This window comes from Pogona vitticeps, chromosome 2, assembly GCF_051106095.1.
Source record: "Pogona vitticeps strain Pit_001003342236 chromosome 2, PviZW2.1, whole genome shotgun sequence".
In the NCBI taxonomy this organism is placed as follows: Eukaryota; Metazoa; Chordata; class Lepidosauria; order Squamata; family Agamidae; genus Pogona; species Pogona vitticeps.
Window position 1 is genome coordinate 172,869,019 of NC_135784.1, and position 17,566 is coordinate 172,886,584.

General features: G+C 45.6%; 1 protein-coding gene across 3 annotated transcripts in view; it reads left to right on the plus strand.

The window, feature by feature from the left end:
- Positions 1–17,566, plus strand: part of LOC110071416 (uncharacterized) — a 181,834-nt gene that overhangs the window by 9,985 nt on the left and 154,283 nt on the right. Inside the window, exon 1 of one of the 3 annotated variants that reach the window (XM_078386436.1) lies at positions 5,472–5,585. The exons of 1 other annotated variant lie outside the window; for it this stretch is intronic. In XM_078386436.1, coding sequence (XP_078242562.1) covers positions 5,549–5,585 — 37 coding nt within the window. In that variant the 5' untranslated portion in view covers positions 5,472–5,548. Of the gene's footprint in view, positions 1–5,471; positions 5,586–8,267; positions 8,517–17,566 lie in introns of those variants that run through there. One more of the 3 variants, XM_020779102.3, reaches the window with a different exon arrangement.

Sequence of the window (17,566 nt, forward strand, 5' to 3'; positions counted from 1 at the left end):
TTGCAGGTGGCCATGAGTATATTTACCCAGTTACAACTAGTATACCTTAGTCACACTGCAGTTGAATTATTGTAATGCGCTCTATATGGGACTGCCTTTGGTGAGGGTTCAGATATGTCAGTGGGACCCAGATGCTACAGCTAGACCGCTTAACTGAGCTGGTTACAGGGAGAACTGATGTTTTGTGTTGCAATGGCTTCACTGGCTAGTGGCTAATTTCCTTTGACCTATAAAAGTCATAAACAGCTTGGATTCCAGGCTATCTGAGGGATCATGTCTCCCTAGAAGAGCCTCCACATGTTTGAAGATGTTCAGGGAAGTCCTTTGGCTCAGTCCCACCCCGGTTCCTCCAAAGCTTTGAAATTCCCTGCCAATGGAAGCCAGCCCAGCCCCCTCCTTGCTGTCCTTCGGCTGGCAAGCAAAGACCTTTCTTTTCAGTCAGGTTTTTATTAAGTGACTGGCTGCTAAGGAAGGAGTTTTTAATGGAGGAAATTTTTGCCTTTTAAAGTTTGCTTTAAAATTGTTTCAAAGAGATTTGTTCAATAATTTTTGATGAATATTATGTTGAATTGGTTTTTAACATTGCAATTAAATCTAAAATCTTGTTGTGTAGTTATGCAAACAGTTCAGATATGAGCTGTTGTATATTAAGGAGTCTCCATAGACATCTGTTGCATACTGAGTTACACAACATAGTGTGCATATTAGGCCTATGGAGATTTCTTAACTTATGTCCATTTGCATCTACAGTGGACCCTCTACTTACAGAATTAATCCATATTGGAATGGTGGCTGCAGGTCGAAAAGTCTGTAGGTCGAGTCTCCATTGACCTACAATGCATTGAAAACCAATTAATCCCGTAACCAGCCATTTTTGTTCCATTTTTGTTCCATTTTGGTTTTTTTCTGGTCTGTAGGTCGATTCTCTGGCTGCAAGTTGAACGTAAATTTTGCGGCCAGAGAAGTCTGTAACTCGAAAAGTCTGTAAGTCGAGCCGTCTGTAAGTCGAGGATCCACTGTACATGTTATGCCATTTGCCTAACAGGACTTATGCAACAGGATTTCTGCCACTGTATTCTGACAGCCATAGTGTTCGTCTTTTAAATATTTTGCAAGCCACCTTTGGTTCCCTAAGTTGGGAGGAACAAAGACATGAACAACAAACAAACAAATGAACAAACAGCAAAATGTCTTGGCCCAGCTTTGATAAGTATCAGCTACATTCAAGATTTCTGCTTATTCTGTCTGAAAGTCTTAACTGTATTTTCTGTAACAGGGTGGTAGTTTTCGCATGGTGGACCTTGACTTTATTCAGATGGATGAATAGCTGCCTTAATTTGAGCCACATACAGAATGTTCTAGTTGACTTAAAATAATTGAGAAGGTTATTAAGTTCTCTGTGGTGGATCATGGATGAAAAACAATTTGCTCCTCTAGATTATGGTGGAAAACAGTCCCCATCAGCCTCAGGCAAGACAGCCAATGGTGAGAGATGGTGGTGTAGCAATACCTTTCCATCATTAATTTATTCCTTTATTTTATTTATAAAGCTTATACACCACCAAACTTAGTGAGATCACTACTTGGGGTAGTTTACATAATGTGAAACAAACTCTACAAACCAAACCAAATTGAATCAAAAGTAAAATAGCCACATTATCTTTAATAAATCAAAACATTAACAAAAAAGCAAGTTACACAGGAATCCGAACTTACTGTACATAGGAATGCCACAACCACCACCAAGATCCACTGAATCAGAAGTTCTCACTCAGGGCTGTAAGAAGGTACTCGAATTGTCCATCTGGATGAAACTTGGGTTTGGTCTGTTTCTGAATCTCCCTGGAATTCCTATGTATGAACTCCAAAGAGGGGAGAGGGAGCGCTGCACCAAAAGACAAATCACCCACAGAGTTCCATCAAACAGATATTGAGGACAGATAGTGGAAGCTACTTGTTTCTGTAGAGCCCTTGCCTTGACACTAGATGGCAATATGTCCTAACAATGTCCCAAACTCTACAGTATTTTGGTGAGATGAGGAACAGAGAAAACCCATCAAGAGTGTTAAATGACCCCTGTTGGCTTTTTTGAGTTCAGACTCAGTCAATTGAATTAAATAGGGAATTGAGAGGAAGTGGATTAAATATAAATAAATCCGACATCACTTAAAAATCTGCATGTTATTCCAAAATCCACATGTTTTAATCTTCTGTCCTGTTAACATCTCTACAATGATCTCTCTCTCTTTGAATACGGCACTCGCTCATTCCTTTGGGGGGGGGAACCTCAAAATAAAACTTTATTTTGATCCTGCTAGAGGAAGAATAAATAATGGATTTTATTGAAGTCTGACCTAATTATGTTTGCTTTCACCTGAATCCTACATGCCTACTGTATGGAGAAGTCAGTCCCACAAAGTTTAGTTGTTCCATCACTCCTGGCCAAACAAACAAACAAACAAGCAAGCAAGCAAGCAAGCAAGCAAGCAAGCAAGCAAGCAAGCAAGCAAGCAAGCAAGCAAGCAAGCAAGCAAGCAAGCAAGCAAAAAAATAAGAGTACAGTAATTGCAGAAGTTACGGAGTCACAAAAACATGTTCCATCAGCAAGGGTTGTCACAAAAACATGTTCCATCAGCAAGGGTTGCATGGGAGAATGTAGGCTGCGAGGCAGGCCAAAGGTAGAGTTTGGACTCCATCTCCCATCAGCCTGCTCCAGCATGAACAGTGGTAAAAGCTTATAGGGACTGCAACCTGAGGAGATGATTGTTCCCCACCTCACTAGCTGTAGAATCTTGTCCATTCTTACAAGGGGGAGGGCCTCCAGCAGCCTTCCCCTCTTTGCTGCCTTCACCACATGCTTAGGACTACAGTTCCCATTGGTTGTTCCTCACGTGGCAATTGGTGAGAGCTAACGAGAACTGAAGCCTGAAACACCAGGAAGATCAAAATGATGGTCTTTCTTTTGTGCCAGGTAGTTGGAAGGTAGATAACAGGCTTAATTTTCATGCCTGGTTGCTGAGGTAGATATTGAGGAAATCAAGCCATGTAACGAGGAAGGGGATATAGCAGTGGTTCCCAACCTTGGGTCTCCAGATGTTCTTGGAATATAATTCCCAGAAATCCTGGGCAGCACATCTGGTGGGGAAGGCTTTTGGGAGTTTATGTTCTTGGACTTACATCTGGGGGCACAAGGTTGGGAACCACTGAGCTAGCTCAGGAAGTTGGCTACCTGGCTGCAGAGCCAGAGTTGGGGAGCTTGATTCCCTGATGTGCCTCCTGGCAGAAGAGCCAGCCTGTCTGGCCTTGGGCAAGCTGTACAGTCCCCAGATAATTATGTGTTATCAAGTCAATTCTAACTTATGGTGACTCTTTCCATGGCTTTCTAGGCATAGAGTACTTAGAAGTGGTTACCGTTCCCTTCTCCCAGGAAAGGTGTGTCCTAGGACTGTGCAGCTTGCCCAAGGCTACATGGACTGGCTCTTCTCCTGGGACACACAGTGGGGATTCAAACTCCCAGCCAGATACCTAACCCCTAATGGTTGCTCATGGAATTAAAGTGAGGATGAGGAACGCTGTGAGCTCACAGAAATCAAAACTGGATCTAAGTGTAGCTAATGATTAATACATTTCAGCCAGAGATACAAGATCCCATAAATCACATGCTTTGAACAGCCAGGATCCAACTTTGTGTTGAATAGGGCCAGACAAGGGGCAACCAAGCCATCCTCTCTGTGGGTCTTTCTGAGGCTGTTCCTCCCTCCCTTCTTTCCTGCCAAACTCCTTGGGGCTCTCCACTGAGTCACCCTGTTGCCTCATGATATGAGTCACTGGCTCATCTCCCAAATTGTTGACCCAGATTTTTAAGTTCCCAGCAAATATTTACAGCTGTATCTGGAGTAACATCCCTCAGCCCCCGGTCTGGAAGGAGACCAGCCTTCCCGCTGGCCCGGCCTTGATGGCTGCCTCTCTCTGTATGTGTGCGCGCAAAAAACAGCAACAAGCTTAGTGGGGCCTCTGGCTGGGAAGGAAGCTGTGTCAGACCATGTCTGGGCTTCGTAACAGGGACTCCATCTGAGAACCACCTGCCAGGACATTTTGGTCGGGTTGGGCAGCAGAGAAACAAGAGACAAGTACCCCAAACATTTGGCCAGGTTGAGGAGGAATGGGGTGAGGCAAGAGATGGAAAGCTCCAATCCTGCCCTTGGGCGTAGTAATCCAGCCAAAGCATTTTAGAAACCAGGGCAGAAATAGATGGCTTTCATTACCAGTGGTCCATCTGGGGCCTTCTCCCTGTCTCTGATTGAAGGAAGGGTAATATGTGAATGGCCCAGCTTTCTGGCAGGGTTATTGAACTGCAGAATCTTTTACCCCTTCAGGCAGAGCTTGGGAAAATTTCTTTTGCTGGACTACCGCTCCCAGCAATCCCAAATCCAGCATGCCAGTGGCCACATGTTTTTGGAAACTTGACTACTAAAATAGGAAATTTTCAAAGTTCTGCTGTAAGGTTTTTTTTTTTTATTTCCACCAGGGTCCTGAATCTAGGCTTTGGACACTGGCCTGATTTTGTAGCTTTTAAACATCAGGTGGAGCTTGTGCTGCTCGGTGTACTGTCAGCTAGATAATTATCATCTGGTAAAGTTCTGTGTTTGTGCTGCTCAGAGGCCAAATTGTACATTACAGACGGTCCATCCTTAGAAGGGGAAACCCCTCAAGCGCAGATGGTATGTGATTGTCACAGCAGGAGCCTTTTCCACTTCTCATAATTTGCAAATGAGCTTTCTTTTTCTTTCTTTCATTTGTCCGATTAGACATCAGGACCCAAGAACATTCTCTCTTTGCAAGTCTAATTTTCCAGACACAAAAGGCTGCCTGAATTACGTCTCTGGAACACTGCCAGAATTGTAGCTCTAAGGGTTGGGTTATCTGTAACACAATCCTGGACATGTATGTGTCTTTTGCATATCTGTGTTACTCTTATAACATGCAGTCAGGAGCTTTTGATCATGCCTGGACCTTGTTCCTGCTGAGAACACCCACCCCCCTCCCTCAACACACACATACTAATAACCAGCCGCTATTGTTGTGGCCACACCAGAGAGAAAGGAAGCCCTTCTATTTTGTTTAATGCCAGCTAAGTGACCCGCTGAACTTCGTAAGCAAGGATCTAGTACCTTTTCAACCTTTCTGTTTTCCCCTTCATTTCAAACCTTTTCCCCTTTCGTGTCAGATTTTCAGCATGTCATCCTATGTGCAGGGACTGTCTGATTTCTGATGATTTCTAACATTCCCCCTTGCCCACACACAGAAGCAGCTTTTCTGCTCTCTTCCTTACCTGGACCCCTCCCCTGCCTGGTGTCCCATTGTGATGCATTCCACCCTCTGGCAGAGGCAGTTATGATGTAATGTAGGATGCTAGTGCCTCTGGCGGACTTAAAGCAGCCATGTGTGCCTTGCTGTTGCACCTAAGGAGGTGTTGTGAGAGTCACTGCTTGGGAAAGCCACAGGCTGGAGACAAAGGGGGAAAACTCAGGAAGATCGGAGCTTGCAAATGCTCCAAGCCACCAGTGCAGAATCACATGATGATGGTATGTACGAGCAATCGGGCATTACAGAAATCCTAGCTGCTGGAAGGAGCTGAGCAGTGCAAATTGATACACAAAGATGTGGAGTTTCTGACTGAGGATGGAGAGGGAGGGAGGGAGGAGGGGGATCCCAGTGATCCCTGAATGCATGATAATTAGCAAATGGTGCCTGAGGCAGCTGGCAGGTCCTCCTCTGGTTGCTCCTGTCTCCCTTTGATGGCCCATCCTAAGGGGACAGAGCAATGAGCAGAAGGAGGGTGGGCTACATAGCTTGCGTTCCCAGCTCTCCTAGCCCTGTGTCCTGACACGCTGGAGCTCTCTGGGGCTTTTCTGGGCCCTTCGTTGTCTGCAAAATTTGGCACTTGTCAGCACTGCCCCTCAGTCAGGGCCAGTGCCAAGGTCAGAAGACCCCTTGAGAAAGTCCCCCTCAGGCCTTCCCCAGCTTGGGAAGGTTAGTAAGGTGTATGTACAGGTTATTTCGGTCTTCTCTGAGTGCACTGGGCAAAGGGAGAATGTCAGCATTATAAGGAGAGTGGGGAGCATCTTTCTGGTCCTACAGTCCTAAGACGTGACCTGTCTTTTTGACACCCCTCGAAGCCAGACTAGCTTCGGTCTGCGTATCACCTGGACCTGACACTCTGTGTCTGGGCACAGAAGAATGGGTGGGGTGGCAATTTCCTTGGTTCCACACATTTGGACATGTTGGCCAAGGCTGATGGAAGCTGCTAGCCAGGAACATCTGGAAGGCCACACATTACCAAACCCTGGTGTGTGTTGTTGTGCCTAGTTTGGCATCTTAATCATGTTCTTGATCATACCTACTAAGAAGAAGCCAGTTTGGTGCCAATGTGGTGTAGTGGATAGAGTATCAGATCAGGACTTAGGAGACCTGGGTTCAAATACTTGCTTGGCCAAGGAAATTCACTTGGACATTGTAAGGGCAAACCACTTCTCAAGCATCTTACATGCTTCAGAAACCCTGTTAGGGTTGCCGTACCTCCCTTTATGAGCCTGCCTGGATTTTACAGTCATCAGGGGAGGCCTTTCTCTAGGTCCCACCACCTTCACAGGTGGGTTTGTTGGGGACAAGGGAAAAGGCTTTTTCTGCCACTGCACCCAGACTCCCTCCATCAGGAGGCCAAGCTGGCCCCTTCTTTGCTCTCCTTCCAAAAGCAGGGGAAGACTTTTCTCTTCAGACAGACTTTCCCTTGGTGACTGGCTGCCTGATAGGAGGGCTCTTAAAATGGAATGGTTTGTATTTGTGTAGGTTCATGTTTTGTGTAGATTTCCCTTGAAGAGAATGGAAGGGTTCACTGTGTGCAGGGTTCACTGTGCGCAGAGGTGCAAATCTGAACCAGGATGCCCCCAGGGACTGAGTCTTTGGGGCGGGGGGGCGCATGACAGGTTCATCCAAATGGAAAATGAAAGGACTTTGGGGTAATTAAGGACTGCTGGATAGCTCAGTGGTTTAGGCCCAGAGGTTGGAAGTTCAAATCCCCTGCTGTGCTTCCTTGACAGGGGCTGGACTGGATGATCCATAGGGTCCCTTCCGGCTTGGCAGTTCTAAGATTATTATTATTATTGATTATGTAGAACCAGTACAGCCAGGATTATTCCTCTTACTGTTCTTGTAGTGTAACATTGACTGATTGCTTCCCACAGTGGGTGGGGCTGATGGGAGTTATAGTCCAACAAAGTTTAGGCACCTTTCTTTCCCCACCTCTGAGGGGCAGACTGGATACAGTACCTTCCATGTAACGAGGAACTGCAATCCAATCAACCCAGCCACCAAGATGTATAGCCAGGTATGCTAGAATAAGGGTGGTGCTCTTGGAGCAATCTTGAGTGCTCATCCTCCACACATTTGTAAGTTTGCAAGCCTTCTCAAATATGCCGCCCTACCAGATGTGTTGGACTACAACTCCCATCCTTCCTAACCGGGTGGTTGAGTGTCTCCTTGCCAGCCACCCATTTAGGGGCAGTGAGTTGGGAAAGGCAGAATTCTCTCTACCTGCTAAAGCTGGAGAAAGTTCAGGTGCCTTGCTTAAAAAGATCTACCGGGCTATCTACCTCCTCCCCTGGATAAGCGTGACTCCCACTCACTTCGCAGCCATTGTTTTACCTCTTGGTCCGCCTTACCACGGATTGGAGACGCCCCAAACCAAGCTGGGGTTCGAGGCAGGCGAAGGGCATTACATCCCACCAAACGTAGCATCACGCTTGCTCTGGAGAGTCAGTTTAGCGGGAAATGGGCCCTCCACTTCAGAACCCAGAGGGGAGGTGTAATTGAAACGGGCCTAAACCCGTGTCTTCTGTTCGTGTGAATCGGACCAAAGGCATGTTGCAACTAACGGGTGCTGGGTAGAAGCTTGGAGGATACAAGCCAACTTCACTGCTCTTCCCCCCCCCCCCGAGGACCCCCCCTCCCAACCCCCAGAGCTGACTCGGCCGGTCTCGAGCCGGGCACGTCGTGAGTCCAAATGCTCCTCCTCGGGGTGCGTGGGTGGGCTGAGTCCAAAGCAGGGCAGCGCCTCCCCCCTCTTCTCTCCCCCCCCCCGGGGGCTCAGCTCACCCCTGCCTGCTTTTGCGCCTTCCTTCGGCGACCGGGCGGAAGGTGGGGGGGGGGGGAGAGGGAGGGAAGGAGGGAGGGAGGGAGGCGAGGCGAGGCGAGGCGGGGCCAGATCAGCGGGGCTCTTGCTCGCCTCGGCTCCGGCTTCTGCTCCTGCCGCGGCCGAGCTTTCCAAGGAGTCTGCCGGACGACCCGGGTCTCCCCGGCTACCCCCCGCCCGCCTGGCGAGAGACCCGCCGCGCCGCGCGGACTGAGGATGGCGACCAGGTCGGCCACCCGTAGCCCCGCGGGACCCTTCCGGAGCCACCTGCTGCTTTGCTGCATCCTGGCCCTCCTGCTGCACGAACTTCTCTGGGCGAGTGCAGGTAAAGCGTGTGTGTGTGTGTGTGCGTGTGTGTGCGTGTGCACGCGTGTGTGGGCTGGGCTTGGGTGATGCCAGGCAGGGCTTCTGGGCAGCTCCTCGTTTGTACAGCGCGGGGCACATCCGCCCCCGGCCTCGAAGCTCTCCGCAGGTTTGAGAAAGGCTCCCCTTTACTTTATGCCCTTTTTTTGCTCATCGGCGGCTCCAGTGACGGGCTTGCACGTGAGGAGGTGCGGATTGGGGCCCCGGCATTCCCAGAGGAAAAGGAGAGGCCGCCGCCCGCTCTAAAACCGCGCATCGCAAAGGTTGTCCCACGACACCAGAAACGACGAAGAGTACAGTGGCACCTTAAAGGCGACCAAATTATGTTTGGCCTCAGCTTTAGCAGCCCTTAGCCCGCCTCATGCCTCTTGCATAATGCAAGAAGTGGGCTGCCACCCCAGTTGATGCCAAATAAAACTCGCTGGTTTTTAAGATGCTACAAAACCCTTGGTTGGTTTTTATTGATGCAGACTGCCAGCTGTCACTGGAGTCCCTGGAAACGTCTGAAAAAAAAAAAAAGGGGGGGGGGGAGAATTTACCCAGCAAGGGAGGCTGTCGGGTGGGTGGGTCATTAATCCCATAAAATCTAAACTGAATTAGGGGAAGGAGGGTCATCTTTCAAGGGTGCTGTTTGGAGAAAGCTTCTTTTCGGGGTGTAGAAATCAGAATCCTGCCCCTAGCAAGGCCAGCGCCTCTGTTGAATGAGGATTTAGGAAGTTCTCATCCCCAAAAGTAACTTTTCCGACCTCTGCACTTCTGCATTGGCTGGCACAGGGAGGGAGATTCCATCAGATTCTAATTTTCTCCCACTTGTTGTGCTCTTTAAAGCCTCCAAAACTTTCATGTCTCGAAGGATGCTGCTGCTGGTGGTGGTGGTGATGCAGTTTTAGCTAATTAAATAATTACTTTCCTTGTTTGAAAGCCACTTTTCATTGGCTTGAAACACTGCTGCTTTTAACCTGCAGCTTTTTAAAATATGGAAAACTAACTACTTTTTTAGTATAGGCGTTGCTCAAACCTCTGGAATCCTTTCCGAGGGTAGTATTAAGAGTGGTCATCCTCTGGATCCTTTCCCTTTCTCTCCACAGGATCTAATGCTTCTCACATGGAACTGAGAACAATTTCTTTAGAAGGACTGTTTTACCCCTTTGCAAACAGATGCAGTTATAAAAGAGCAATGAATTGACGATGGCGTCTAAAATCTCTCTGCTTGATTCACAGCCCTAACATGGCTTCATCGTTGCAGAGCCCATGTCTCCTCAGTAGGAGCCCTCATTTAGACACGCTTGTTGTACATCGAATAACTTTCGGTGCAGTTTAATTAAGGTTACCTTTTTGTAGGAGAAATAATTTGTTGTAGAGGGTAGGGAAATGATGGGGAGTGGGATGCATGCAATTATAATTGCCTATAGAAGGCTACAAGCGAGACCTCCTCCATCATGTCTCATTGTGATACTATCAGGTAGAAGGTCCATGTTGAGGTTTTCAGCCAGTGATGCCCTCTTCCAGGACATGACATTAGCCCCCCTTTCCATTCTGTTTCACACCCCCCCCCCCATACTTCTCTCCCATATACGTTTTCTGTGGCCATTGAGTTTGCTGCCCTTTTGGCTCTAGAGCAAACCTCAGCTGGAGAAGGAGCTTGCTTTTCATCTATGATGATCCCGTTAATTTTAAAAAGCAGCCTCAGATCAAAGCCTTAATAAAATCATTTATTTTAGTTTGATGACCTCCTGTGGTTTGTTTTAACTCTCTGGAAGGTGTATGAATAAACAAGGACATATTGATTTTCCTAGAAACTGTTCAAGCAAAGCATTAGGAAACTCTGGGATGTCTCTTTGGATGCCGGAGAAGTTTGTGCACAGAATGGGATTGATTTCTGAAACTTTTATTTATTTATTTATTTATTTATTTATTTATTTATTTATTTATTTATTTATTTATTTATTTATTTATTTATTTTAAAGGAAGGCTGCACCGTGTTAGATTGGTCCTGTGTTCTGTTTGCTTAGTGTATGACTTCCAGCTTTTTGGATGCACAGTATTCCTCTGAAATGTATGTGCAGTACCAGTGCATGCCACAGAGAACTCTCACAGCTATCTTGTGAATGCCAACTGGGTAATAGTAAATGTACACTGTTCAGAAACTTCCAGGGGTTCAGAACAAGTGGGACCAGCAATGAAATCTTGTGAGGTGGATGGAGTGTGGTGGAAGGTTCAGATCCTTCAATGTGGAGTGTCATCAGATCAGCCATTCTTCTTCCAGGGTACTCTAGTCTGTTCCCTTTTTCACCAGTTTTCCATTCTCCACATCAGGCAACTCAGTCCATTGCCATTGAACCTTGCTATTATCTGGTCCTCTGTCATTGTCTTTTCTTTTCCTTCAAAAAATTATTGTTTCTTTTCAAATCTTGTTGCTTCCACCAAACTGCTGATGCCTCCCTCTTGTGCTACCGGTGCTGCTGCTTCCAAGGCTTTAAGGACTGGCTTTTAGAGAACTAAGTTTGCTGTTGGTGTGACTGATACAGCAGGCAAATTGTAAACTAGGATCCAAAGTTATTTTTCCATGGATTAAATATCTTCAAAAGCCCCAGTTTGTCTCTGAGAAAAATAAAACATGCTGGTGTTGTCGCTGACATGTCAAACTATATAATCTAAACAATGGTTCCCAATCTTGGGTTCCCAGGTGTTCTTGGACTAAAACTCCCAGAAGCTGTCACTACTAGTTGTGCTGGCCAGGATTTCTGGGAGTTGTAGTCCAAGAACCCCTGGAGACCCAAGGTTTGGAAGCATTTCTGTGAAAACCTGTCTCTTAGCTTAGACTGCTTTTGCAGGACTGAGGCCCTTTTGTGTGCCTCAGCCTTTTCCACTGAGGCAGGTGAGACATGGAAAAGTTAATTTTTCGCTGCCCTCTCCCAGAATCTCTCAGCCAGCATACCTAAGCTAATGGAAGCTTCTGAGAGAGAGAGTCCTACAGAAATAACTTTTCTAAGCTCTCAGCATCTGTCAGAGAGAGGGCCCTTTCTATTGTGCAATGAAAGTCTGGTCCCAGCATACGGGAGCAGCTAAAGGGGCCTGACATCTGAGCAATGACTCCTGTGGCTGATCCCTAGTTTCCATTAGGTCTTCCCAAAGCTATAACTCAGGCAGGGCCACTGTGGTTTTGCCCCGGGGTGCCAAATTTGTGAGGACATCAGATTTAAATTGACCAGAGAGTGCCAGGGAAATAGACAGCAACATCTCCCAGTGCCATCATCTCTCAGGGGTGCTCTCCATGAATGTGGCCCAAGTCTTCCCACAACTTGTGCTGGTCCTATTTCCATGTTAGCTCCATTGTGGCATCTCCACAATGAAGAAGACACCATGGTCACAGGCCCATCTTCTGTCCTACCAGACAACAATACAGTTTGGTACAAATGCCCAAGAAAGGGAAGGATGTGGGAGCTTTGTGGGTTAGCCTTGCCTGTCAAAGAAAGAAGGGGAGGAGCCTCAGGGTGGAGTAGATGGGAGATGATGCTTCTTGCCCCCCCAGGGTAGCTTTAGATCCCTCAACCAGCCCTCAGGCACCTGCACTCCACATGGGATGTTGTTGCCATGTCAGTCACTCCATCTCTCCTTTCAGATGTGCATATTTGAAGGCCAATACTTTGGGACCATAGCCAAGCTGCCACTCAACTCTGAAGTACAATGGGCAATTCAGTGCACTCTGGTGGACACTGACTTTGAGGGAAACAGAGATATCCGAGAGGCTGCTATTCCATAATCTGTCTAAATCTGAAATCTGGGCAAAAATCTGCTGCAGATCAGATTTTATAAAACAATACCACCATGAATAGAGGGGTGCCATTTGCTTTCAGAAATTACATGAGATTGGGCCTGGTTTGCACTTGGATCAGAGAATACTAGGGATCTCCGGATAGGGCAAGGATAGAATCTTGCCTGAAACCTTGGAAAGAGGCTGCCAACCCGTGTTGAAAATATTGGACTAGATGGACCAAGGATGTGACTTAATGTAAGGTTGCTTCTTATGTTCCAGAAGCAAAGAGGGCTTAGCTGTCAAAGACCAACACCTGCCAGCTCAGCATGTCTAAGGGGAAGTTTGTAGTGGCAGGACCAGAAGGTATGATGGGTTCCATAGAGGCGCCAAGGAGTCCCTAGCTAGCCACCCACTAGAGCCTGGCTCTGACCCGAGTTGAATGCCTCCTCAGAAACATTAGACGGGTGCCTACTCTCCTTTCCTTCTGGCGCCAATGTCAATCTGTCTTGTTTATACAGGCGTTCAGTGGGAGGTGGTATGGGAATTGCCTCCCTGCTCTGTTATTTTATCTGCAGTTTAATTCTGCTTCTGCTTGATCCATTTTATGTGTTTATTTTTACCGAACCATGTTGTGTATACCCAAATGTGGTTTGGGGTATTTTCTTTCTCCATTGTATTTCTTGATTTTTATTCTTGGCGACTGTGAAGACTACCACTACAGAAAAAACAAAGGCCAGTCTGTTTCTGATGAAACAGAACAAGCGTAAGAGCCTGCAATCTATCGATGGGTTGATGAGAAAAGATCTGCACGGAGAGTCAGGGTGTATTCGCTTTTCCTTTCAAACCCACCCACCAAGCTCACGGTGATGACACAGATGGGCACCTGCAGAGAGGACTTTAAGCAAACATGCAGCAGAGTGCAAATTCTCAGTTGGACATAGGCAGACAGGCAAATACTGATGAAATACTGCTGCATTCATGTCTCTCATGCACATGTGCACACACAGACACACACACACATATGTAATCTGCCAATGATTATTCACCATGGACAGTGATAGATTGCCTCCATTATTGTGAGGCCCTCTCCGTTGCTGAGGAGTGTAAGCAGGAGAGTGTTGTTGATCTCATGTACTGTTGCTTATGAGCTCCTCAGAGGCAGCAGCTTGGACATCATGAGAACAGAAGGCTAAATGAGATCAGCCAGGCCTGGGCAATATTTCGCTCTCCAGATGTGGGAGACCACAACTCCCACAGTTCTTTGGCGTGCTGGGCAGGGCTTTTAGGAATGGGTGCGTGCGTGTGCACATGTGGGGGGTTTAGGAATAGAAGTTGAAAACATGTGGAAGGCCAGAGGTTCCTCACCTTGACCCTACCCCAAGACCCGTCTTCTTATTTTATTTATTGGATTCCTATCCCGCCCATCTAGACCAAAGGTCTACTCTGGGCAGTCTTCTGTTTTTGGTACCTTAGGTCTTTTTTAAGGAGAAAGGCAGGGTAAAAATATTTTAAATAAATAATTCAGATTCAGTATGGCATGGCTCTTCCTGACTTCTTATATGTAAAGTGTCAAATATTTCTTGCACTGTATGGCCTTTAAAAAAAATCCCTCATTTGTTTATGAGGGAACTCTTTTCTATTCTAAGAGCACAAAATTTTGGCACTAGTCTCAAAGAAGAGGATTGTTTCTGAACTTCGGCAAGTTCATACCTTCTGTTCTCTCTCTCTCTCTCTCTCTCTGTGTTTCTTCCTCTAGCATGGGTTCGGATGCTGCCTCTGCAGGATGGGAATGTTGCTTCATTTCCTATCTTATGATGGGGGAGCTTGGGCTATTCTTAAGTGTTCCTCTGGACCAATCTTACATGATCTATTATTAGTGGTTTCTTATTCAGAGTCATACTCTGCCTTCCAAGTAAATTATTAGGGTAACATATAATAGAAATGCTTAGAAGAACATGAAATAACTAATCCATCCACCCATCCATCATATTTCTCTTAGTAAAGGGATTGAAGACAATTTATAAACTACCTAAAACACAATTGTCAAGACTCTTAAAATAGTACTAAATTATATCATTAAAATAATTAAACATATTAGATAGAAAACAATGTAAAACCAAATAAAAACAAGTAAATAAATAATAATTTTAAAGATACCACATTGCTCATTAAAATAATTATCCTGGGAACCAGAAACTTGCATAAAAGCAAGCTTGAGCTTCTGAGGAAGAAGAGCTTTGTATAATTCCAAAGTTTACAATGCCCTTCTGTCCAACAGTTTGGTTACAGTCTTGGACACTTGGGAGTTGGGTTTAAAATCCCAACTAAACTGTAAAGCTCATGGGGTGGCTTTAGCCCATAATGTTTCTGCCTAACATTCTTCAAAGTGTTGTTGAGAGGAGGCGCAAAAGGGAAGCAGGAGACCCATGTACAGCATGTACATCTTGAATTCCTGTATAATATAGAATATAAATGTAATAAATCAGTATGTCATGCTCAGATCTCATTCTCTTCTGCAGGAAAATTAAATACAGAAATTTTGGGGACTGTTTTAGAAGGGTCTTAATAGCAGACAATATTTGTGTATTGAGCCCACCATGCCTGTTCCTCAGCGATGAGGGCAGAGCCCATGTAGTGAACAAACGTTTTATGTGCATAGAGGAAAAAAGTGATTATTATGTTTCACATCTTGTTGTAAGGCTGGCCTTGGGCTTTCTGAATGTTTTGGATTTAGAGGAGATATATTGAGCATACCTACTGACATAAGCACTAAACCACAGGGGGACCAGCTCCATGTTGAAGGCACCTGCCTCTTTTTGTTTAATGATCTTTACTTATTTAATCCTTTTATCATATGTGAAAGACTGTCTCAAAGCAGTGTGGACAAAGAGAGTAACAATATTTGAGAAGAAGCAAGACAAAAATTGCAATACTGTACCAGGAGTGAAAATAATTATCCATGGAGGCACTTAAAATTAAAGGCTTACAACAAAATGTTAACATGGGGCTGCACAGTTTGTATGCGTAGTGTGCATCACCACAACATAACCTCACATTTTCTTTCTCCGTATAGATGCACATGCATGCATTTATGAATGTTTTGTTACTCCTAGTCACATTCCATGGCATCAGGAAGCGTACAGAGAGGGGCAGGAGAGCCTCAGAAATGAGAGGCTGACATTACTAAGGCAGTCAAGAAATGGCTAAATAAAAAGATGGCTCTTTAACAAGTGACTAAAGCATGTCATGTTTGGCAGCTCCATGGCAGGTGTGTTTATGTTTCTGTGTCTGTGTGGCTATGTAGTATGTAAAGGCCTGCCTTACCTTATGAATGTGGCACTTCTGAAACATTTTTGGCCTCATGCGAACGTGTAAAAATCAAACAGAGAAACCAAAGTAAGCAAACATGTAACAGACACATGCTGCATTTCTTATGTAATGACTTTGAAAAAAAATGTGTCACTCTTATTTCCCATGCTGGGAACTCAGTCCAGTCAAAAGTGGATTGATCTTCTCATTTGAGTGGGTTGATTTCTGGGCTGTCCCATTCATTTAAAGAGAGCCATGTCTCTGTTTTCTGCCTGAAAGTCCCCAAAGAGGTTTTCACCATTCTCTTTCTGCCTGGTGCCAGAAAGAACGTGGTACACCCTGCAGTAAGTGGACGCAGGTGAATGCCTTGCTGCTCTTCTGCATCACTCTGTGTGTAAATATGGCTTGTTGTGCATAAACCTTTCATTCCCAGCTTTTTCAGCTAGAGATGGGGTGGGGAGTGGAAACGGTGTTGCAAACCCTGAGGAGCTATGACTGGTGTTGTCACATTCCCGCCCGTCCCTCGGTTGTTTCACCAAGCAAAGGGCACAAGCTTCATGTCATGTCGCTGCCACCAGTTCATTACATCAACATTGTTTATTTTTAAAGATAGAGGTCCAGGCTATGTGTCTTTTTAAAAGGAACCAGATAGGAGTTGTTTATTATTACAGGTGATGAAGATACAATCAATCTTGTTAACTCTTAACAAAACATCCTACTTCATCCACTCTCAACCGCCAACCCTCTCTCCTCCACCCCAAACTCCAATCTAAACTCCTCCTCCTCCTGTAGAAAATCTTATATCTCGTGACTCCGCCTCTCGAGCACTCTCATTGGTCCAGGCAAATCGCATATTAATATTCATGACCTGGGTGGACACCACAGGTGTCTTAGCAGAGATGGGAAAGGTTAGCCTTTTTGGACTCCAATCTCCGAATGCCCCAACATCCTCCAATCCCCAACATCAGGCTTTCTGGTAACAATAGTTAGAAAAGTAATTTCTCCCATCTCTAATCCTTAGCTAGATAGACCAACGGTCAGACACAGGAGAAGGCTTCCTTCTTTTCCAGAGGAGGTGCCTCCAGATTGTATATTGAGAACAGAAATGTTGCATCCATTATTTTTTTCTTGCATTCATACAGGCATACCCTTATAGACAGTACAGAGTATGTGTCTATTTCCCTGCATCTCTCGCACCCAACAGCAGCTCATGCTCAGATGTTGCACATTGCAGTGAACAGTTGCATATGGAGAGTGTGTTAATCACTGTGAAATACTGATTCTTTGTGTCTGAGAATGCAACTGACAGATTTCAAAGGGAAATACCTGAATGGCTCCAGCTTTGTGCAGACTCCCCATGAGAGACTTATAGACTTGTGTTTTGCACACAACTGGCAAGAAATTTATGACTGTAGTCTCAGAAGATCTTGCATCCTTTTTTACATCACCCCTTTCTTCGGCATGTCCCCTTGATATCTTTAAGGAAATGACTGCTCAAAAATAAATCTTCTGATCTAAAATTTATGCATGAAACTACATTCTTAAACCATCTGAACTTGCTTGATAACCTTGAGGACATTGTATTGACTTCATAATGGTTGTTGTATTGACTTCATTTACAAAGATATGCAGAAGGATCAGTGCTTCCTTAAAACTGCTGTCAGCCTCCACATTAGGGATACTCGTGTGCTGTGAAGCATGGGAATGTCACTTTTAAGGCCTACAACTCCCAGAATCCCCTCAGTGGCCATTCACAATATTCCCAGTCTCTGTCACATAGGGAGTTCCCTTCTAATCAGCCAAAAGATTGATCCCTTTAGTTCAGTATGGCCCAGAGAACATACTGAATTAGTATTGGCTAATTCAGTGTTTCGAGCGGGGAACATTTTTTCGTTCCTAGCCTAGGTTCAATTCTGAGACTTTGTGAGTGCAACAAACGAGGTCTA